The 7,947-nt window shown below is 53.8% G+C and overlaps 1 protein-coding gene across 1 annotated transcript in view; it reads right to left on the reverse strand.

Moving 5' to 3' along the window:
• Positions 1–6,420, reverse strand: part of THOP1 (thimet oligopeptidase 1) — an 18,400-nt gene extending 11,980 nt beyond the window's left edge. Inside the window, exons 1-2 of the mRNA XM_006897911.1 lie at positions 6,405–6,420; positions 403–615 (exon numbers count right to left, since the gene is read on the reverse strand). Of these exons, the coding sequence (XP_006897973.1) occupies positions 403–615; positions 6,405–6,420 (229 nt within the window). The remainder of the gene's footprint in view (positions 1–402; positions 616–6,404) is intronic.
• Positions 6,421–7,947: the final 1,527 nt, after the last annotated feature.

The raw sequence follows: 7,947 nt of genomic DNA on the forward strand, positions 1-7,947 counted from the left end.
CCTCCGGTCCCTGTGGGGTACACCCCAGCCCTCTCGGACAGGACAGTGACAGATCAGGGGTCTGTGACGGCCCTCGGGTCCCTGTGGGGTACACCCCAGCCCTCTCGGACAGGACAGTGAGGGACCAATGACCCATGACAGGCCTCGGGTCCCTATAGACACAGCTGAGCCCTCCCAGTCAGGCCAGGCAGTGAGGGACCAGCGGCCCGTGACAGGCCTCGGGTCCCGTGGGCACAGCCACCCGGGGATGGGGCCAGATGGAGTAGCACTTTGTTCCACGGTGGGGTCACCGTGAGCTAGGGCCGCGTGAGCAGTGGTGAGAAATGGCGTCTACAGCAGCTCCGTGCAGCTCCCTCCGGGGAGGGCCCCCCGACCACATCCCACGGCCTCTGCCCGACTCACCCGTGTAGGACACCTCGACATCAGCCAGGGCCTTGAGAGTGTTCTCGTAGGACACATCCTCGCGTGCCTGGGCGCCCACCTTGTCATACACGTGCTTGGTCTTCTCCATGAGCTCCTGGGTGAGGGCCTGGATCTGCTGGGCACTTAGGTCCCAGCGCAGGTAGTTCACCACAGAGCATGGGGACACCGCGTCCAGGACGTCACCGGCACAGTCTGCAGAGGACGGGGTGGGGGATCACTGTGGAGTCTGTGCAAGGCCAGACATTGGGCAAAGGGGGGAGAGCAGCTCGGCAGGGCTTTGTGGGGGCACAGACAGGGCCCTCCTCTAGAGCTGGTTCTCAGCTGGGGTGACTGTGCCCCCAGGGGACACTGAACAACATTTGGAGACTCTGAGGCTGTCACCATGACAGAAGGAAACCTTACTGTTAGGTGGAGGCCAGGGATGCTGCTCCACACGGTGCACCGAACAGCCCCACCCCAGAGAAGGGTGCAGCCGTGAACAAATGTCCCACAGACACCAAACACAGATCCCAGGCGGCGGCATCCTGCCAAGACCCCAGGGGTCTGCAGAACTACTGTGGCCTGTGTTAGGTCCAGACGGGGGGCCAAGGGGGAGAATGAAGCTGATAAGAAGAGCAAACAGCCTTGCCTGCCTGGCTGGGCTAACAGGCGAACCATAAATCACAATGGAATGTCCCTCCAAACCCTCCCCAGTAAGTTCATAGGGTGACTTCCCCATTCTGCATGCCCAGAATGAGGAACCTCACCCGGGAACTCCCTATGCCCCCCTTTAATAAAGCTGAGTTAAGCTTTCTCTCGTTCTCTCCGATTCCTTCCTTAAGCCGGCGAACTTAACAGCCTGGAAAGAGGAGGCGGCATGGGAGCCTCGCCTGGAGCGGCCTCTCCTCCCGGCTTGGTCCTGCTCCCACACCCAGTACAAGAACAGGTCGCCCAACAAGTAACTCAGGATTGGCTGGTCATCCTGAGTTTTTCCTGCCTTGAGAGTAATAAGAGGCTTATCACCCACCTTGCCCCACCCCTGGGCTTCCCAGGAAGGTGGTGAAAGGCTGACTGGCTGGGTGGAAGGTCAAGGCTGGTGTGGCCTCATCCAGAGAGGGCTGCCAACAAAACCACCTGCAGAACCAGACCTGCAGGGGTGGGGTGCGGGGGTGTGTGCACCACCCCTGTTCTCTGAGGGGCCAGTAGACATTCTCAGGTCACCCACAGTCCCTGTCCTGTCAACAGAGTGAGGGGCTCGGCTGCCCGATCTTGACGTGGGCAATGCTGGAGGGCTGAACCAAGCTCTGGGTCAGAGACACCAGCTCTCTGGCGCCCGGCAGTGCCACCTCAGAGGGCCCTCCGCTTGGTCTCCATGTGTAAGTGGCCCGGGAGACTGCCCGTCCTCCTCTCCAGGAGCTGCTGCTGGACTTGAACTTGGACTGCAGGAGACTCACAGCCTTTGGGTAAACAGTGCAGTTTGCAGTGGATGATACTGCTAGGTCCCTTACAGTAGGGCAGAGCCCCTCAAGCCCAGAAGTGCATCCACCCCTCAGGTCACCTTTCAGCCACACAATAGAGAGACCTATTAAGTGTGAACAATAACACCCACCAGGAACATGCAAACCAGAATAATCAGTCACATGAGTCCAGAAAGGCAGCATCTGCCCCAAACCGAAGTTCAGAAGGGGCAAGAGGCAGATGAATGGAAATGCAGAACCCAGAGAGAAAGCTGGCAATGTGCTGCTACATTGTTGCTGTTCAGTGTCATTAAGTAGAAGGCAACTCATAGCAAGTCTGCAAACAACAGATTAAAGAAACCCACCCACAACCTTGTCCTAGCCGGCCATCCTCCTCACCACTGATAACCCGAGTCATTCTCGCAGCCACTGCCAACCTCGCACTGACCCTCCACCTTTCTCCACATGATGACCTTTGCAAGGACTGGCCCCTCCTCACAGCATGCCCAAAGGAGGGGAGAAGTTTCACCATTCCACTTTTTCCAAGACATATTTGTTCTTTTGACAGTCCACGTGATTTTCAGTAGTCTACTCCAACACCACAGCGCAAAGGCACTGGCTCTTTGATCTTCCTTCTTGTAGCTGAATGAGAAATTAACGTGTTCTGTAAACTTCCACGGAAACCACAATAAAGTGTTCAGAAGAGAGTCACCCTACAGGGAGGATCTACTGGGTGCCGAAGGGTAATATGAGTCAGAGTCGAGTGAATGGCAAGGAGTTTGGGCTGTTCTGGCTCTGGGGCACCGGACCTTTCTTCCAGAGTTCCTCTGGTGGACACAAAGGCCCACCTTCCTAGCCAGCAGCCAAGTGCAGGAGCTCTTTGCACTCCCAGGGCCCTGAAAGCACTTTTCTTGACAACCAGGGGTCACATCACTTAGGAGTAGAGCCAACTCCATGGTGACTGACTTTTCAAATGACAGCCATTGTCATTTCAGGCCATCATCTTCCATCCAAAACTCTCTGGAGCCCAGGATGCCGCAGTACTCAGGATTTCTTCTGATTTTAGAAAGGTACCTACCGTGGCTTGCATGAGGACCGGAAGTAGACTCATCAACAAGCTGCGTTTTGTAGATGACACAACCCTGCTTGCTCAAACTGAGGAGGACCTGAAGCGCTTGGTGCACAAGGTCAAGGACTGCAGCCTTCAATATGGATTGAAGCTCAACATCAAAAAAAAAAAACAAAAATTCTCACCACTGGGCCAATTGGCAGCATCATGATAGATGGTGAAGAGATTGAGATTGCCAACAGCTTCAGTTTGCTTGGCTCTATAATCAACACTCTTGGTACCAGCGGCCAGGAAATTAAAAGAAAAATTGCACTGGGAAAGTCTGCTGTCAGAGACCTCTCCAGAGTGCTGAAGAGCAACGATGTCAGTCTGGGACTAAAGTGTGCCTAGTACAGGCCATGGTCTTTGCCATCATTTGCTACACATCAGAAAGCTGGACAATGACTAGAGATGACAGAAGGCAAACTGATGTCTTTGAGCTATAGTGCTGGAGAAGAGTACTGAATATACCATGGACTGGTAAGAGAACAACCAAGTTCATCCTGAAGTGGGTGAAGCCAGGCTGCCCCCTGGAGGCAAGGATTCTGAAGCTCTGTCTAACATACTCTGGACTTGTAAGGTGGGATCAGTCCTTGAAGAGGGATGTCATGCGTGGGAGGGTGGGGGGACAGCGCAGGAGAGGAAGACCCTCGGATGGATTGATTCAGTCACTGGGGTCATGGGAGTAGGTGTGTGAGAGAAAACAAGACTGGCACAGGATAGAACAGCTGTTGTACCTAGGGTTGCTAGGAAACACAGGTGACTCGATGACACATAACAACAACCGTGGCTTGTGATTGTGTGTTGGAGAAGAACGCTAACTGTATCATGGACCACCAGAACATGTCCTTCCTGGAGGAAGCGTGACTGGAATGCTCCCAGGGAGAGAACAGCGAGGTTTTATCTGTGAGGTATTATTATCAGGAGGGGCTAGTCTCTAGAAAAGGAGAGGAATACTCGATCCCTTTCCTGTTCGTAAGCATGGTAACTGGGCGCTCATACTTCGGTATGACGTGTGCCAACCTTTAAACCTCGTTACGACATAGGAACACTACCCATCCGATGTGGAGGGGAAAAAAGAGAGGACTACTCTTAATGAGATAGACTGACACAGTAACTGCAACAGTGCACTGCTGGCAAGACTGTGAGGGGGCACGGGCTCAGACGGGGCTTCACTCTGCTGTACACACAACACCACACACTATCTGACTCCCCGTGGAGCCTGGTGCAGCTCTGAAATCAAAGTCTCTCTCATCGCACATGGGAATGCACGCTCTAAGGTGTCTCCACCCAGACTCTGCTGACTTGGGGTCGGATCCCTCTCTGGGGTGGCCTGTCCCCAGGGCTGCAGAGTGCTGAGCCATGTCTCACAGGCTCTATCCACTACATACCAGCTGTACCTATTGGTCTTGACAACCAGGAATGCCCTCAGATGTTACCCAGAGTCCTCTGGGTCACAGAGGAGAGAGGGGACGGAGTCATCTCAGCTGAGAACCTGAGCTGATAAACACTAAATGGGAAAAGAGTGTCTCAAAGTCAATGCCTGGGGCCCTGGTGACATAGCAGTTAAGCATTCAACTGCTAATCGAAAGGTCAATGGTTTGAATCTGCCAGCCTGCTTCTGTGAAGCTTGCAGCCTAAGAACAAATCCTTGCAGACTGTTGCTGTGACACCAGGTACAGTCGGAATCAACTGGTTAGCACAAAACCATCAACACAGGTGAGGTTTTCTGGCCACATGCCTGCCGCCAACAGAGGGAATACGCTTCTGTGCGCAGAGCCTCTCGGGTCTTAGAACTCAGACAAGGAACTGTGGCTCTATGTTAGAGATTGTAGTAAAAACAGCTTCAGACAAGGAAAGACCAGAGGGCCACGTGAGCTGCGACTGGCACAGGAAACCTCCCAGAGGAGCTGGGACTCGAGGAAGCACACACACCCTTTCTGTAAATATTCACAGCCTAGTATCTCAGACATCTCTGATAAATGAACAAATAGAAGTGTGGCCAGAGCGCTCCCTGGAGGCAAGCACGGCAAGGCTTCGTCTCACGGCAGCATGTTGCTAGGAAGGCCTGTTCCTTGGAGAGCGACATCATGCTTGGAAAGGTGGATGGTCATCGAAAGAGAGGAAGACCCTCAACCAGATGGACTGGCACAGGGACTTCAGCAACGGGCCCAAGGATGTCAGAGATGATTCAGATGGCACAGAATAGGTCAGGGTTCAGCTCTGTGGTTCACAGAGTGGCTATGGGTCATAGCTGACATGACAGCACCTAACCACACCATCTAGGACAGGTCTCTCGGCTTAAGACCCAGGAGCAAATATGGTCGACAACATTGCCGCCTTCCTGAATAACCCGGTTATCATCACCATCACGAGCTGTCAGAGAAGAGAGAAGAGAGGAGAGGGAGAGGGACAAGGCTGTAGGAAACCAAGAAAAGGTCAAGACTACAGGATGGGGTGGGGGCCGCTGTAGTCAGGGTCACTGAGTCAGAATCAACGAGATCACACCAACATCACTCAAGCAGGCAGGGGCCGCTGGGTACAGCAAACAGCTGGACTCTCCCACACGGAGACACTGCTAATTCAAACCCACTCAGAGGTGCCTCGGAAGAAAGGCCTGGCAACCTGCATCCAAAAGGGCACAAGAAGGCACCACACAAGGACCAGGCAGCCTCCCCACCGTGGCCCCTGTGCCTTCAGAATGAAAGGTGTCTACGGCTCACTGCACAGCATCGCTACCATGCCCGCCACGTGCTAGGTAATGTTTTACGGGAACGCTAATCCACCGAGATCAACCCTGGACTAACTGATGCCAAGGACCACCGTGCCCAACCCCTCCCACTCATACATCAGACTTCAGCGCACGCCTGGCAAGCGAGTTGGCTCTTAATCCCGGGACTGCCCATGGGTACTGGCCAAACTGGCTTCTCTAAACAGGTCACCCGTGTCCCCGCCGCCCGGCCCTCCCCCAGATCTTGGCAGGGCAGCGCCTTGTCGCCGTTCAGTTCTAGGCTGCGACGCCCTCCTCCGGGAAGCCCTCCAGGACGACCACCTGCCCACCACCGGCCCTCCCCACTGGTTGGCTCCCGCTATGTCCAGTCCTTGCCAGCTGCGGGAAGCTGGTTACTGTGTGCTTCCGGCCCGGAGCTCCGCCAGGACCCGGGCTGGGTGGTCCATCACGGGGGATCCGGGGTCCACCCCGGCGTGGCCCCCACTTGGCCCCGGGTGTGCGGAATGAATGAAGCGCTGGAAAAGCTGGCTCATTCACTGGGCAAACGAGAAGACGGGGGTCGCGAGCTCATGCGCAGCCCGAGCCCAGGGTCACTCTAGGGTGGACTCCGGACTCCGGGCACATCGCGACCCTGGGAGGCCCCGAGTGTCCAGGGGGCCAGTGGGGATGGGGAGCGCGAGCTGCCCCCGTCCAGTGAAGCCGATACCTGCGGGGGGCTTCATAGCGAGCGGGCGTGCGCGGGCGACTCCCTAGCTCCACTCGGTCGGCGCTGAGCTGCCTCGGACAGTCCAGATGTCCACGCAGCGTGCTCGCTGGCCGCCGCCTGCCCCAGACTGAGGCGCCCGCCGCCCGCCGTGCGCAGAGCATGCTGGGAGGGCGCGCGTGCGCGCGGCCGGCGAGGCGGGGGCGCAGGCCCAAGCTCCGCCCGCTCGTCTCGGCGCCGCGATCGACGCGTGTTTACGTCTCGACGCTCGCAGCTTGTAATTGGCTCTCAGAGGAGGGCGTGGGAGGGGCGGGTCCTGGCTCCTCCCCCAAAGGCTCCAGGCAGTGTCCATGGAAACCGCACGCAGTGCTGCTAAAGGTGAGCTCTTTCATCGTTACTTACTCTGGTAGGCTCCTAACTACAAGTAAGTAGTTTTCTCTGCTTTTTAACAAAAAATAACTTTTTTTAGTTTTTAGTTTTGTTATTGGGACTACACACAGTAGAACAACCAGTTCCACAACTTCGCGTACAAGTCAGTGACACTGATGCCAATCGTTAAGTTGTAAAGCCATTTACATTCTCGTTTTTGCTGTTTTCGTCTTTATTAGTATCATCTCGTGTCATCAGATCTTTCTTCCTACTCTTAAGTTTCTGTTGTCAATTTCATCCCATAAAACTCATTCTCAGGGAGCTCTGATGGCCTAGTGGCAAGAAGTTGCGCTGCAATCCCGAAGGCTTGTGGTTCGAATCCACCTGATGCTCCACTGTAGAAGGAGGCATAATTTCCTCCTGTGCCCGTCGGATCCGATTCGACGGTACACAACAACAACCAAAAAACCCCTTCATTCTCATTTCAAGAACAGATTTGATGCCTTAAACACTAATGACCAAAGACGTGCAGTTGTGGGTTGATATAAAGAACATCATCTATGAAGAATACAAAAGATCATTAAAAGGACAGGAAATAGAGAAAAGGACAAAATGCATGTCAGAAGAGACTCTTATAAGAATTGATCTTGAAGGGAGCTCTAGTGGCCTAGTAGCAAGAAGCTGCACTCCAATCCCAGAGGCACGCGGTTCGAATCCACCAGATGCTCTGCAGGAGAAGGAGGGACAATCTCCTTCTGTACCGGTCATATCGATTTGATGGTACACACACAAAAAATAAAATTTTTTTAAAAGAATTGCTATTAAACATCAAGAAGCCAAAGTGAAATTTATTTCAAAGCGCAGCTCCAAAAGACAAACTATTATAGTGAAATGTGCCAAGACCTGGAATTAGAAAACGGAAGGGAAAGAACACGTAGCATGCGATGAAGGACCAAGGGTACCTAAGGAAGAAGCCCAAGCTTCACTGAAGGTGTTGGTGAAAAACAAGGCTCCAGGAATTGATGGAATATCAAATGAGGTGTTTCAGGAAACACCATGCTCACTATACTATGGCAAGAACTTTGGAAAACAGCTACCCTGACAACTGACTGGAAGAGATACATATCTGTGTCCATTAAAAAAAATGTGACCCATTAGCATTAGGAAATTCTAGAAC

The sequence above is a fragment of the Elephantulus edwardii genome, unplaced genomic scaffold (assembly GCF_000299155.1).
Source record: "Elephantulus edwardii isolate Elephantulus edwardi_28Jun2011 unplaced genomic scaffold, EleEdw1.0 scaffold00217, whole genome shotgun sequence".
NCBI lineage: Eukaryota > Metazoa > Chordata > Mammalia > Macroscelidea > Macroscelididae > Elephantulus > Elephantulus edwardii.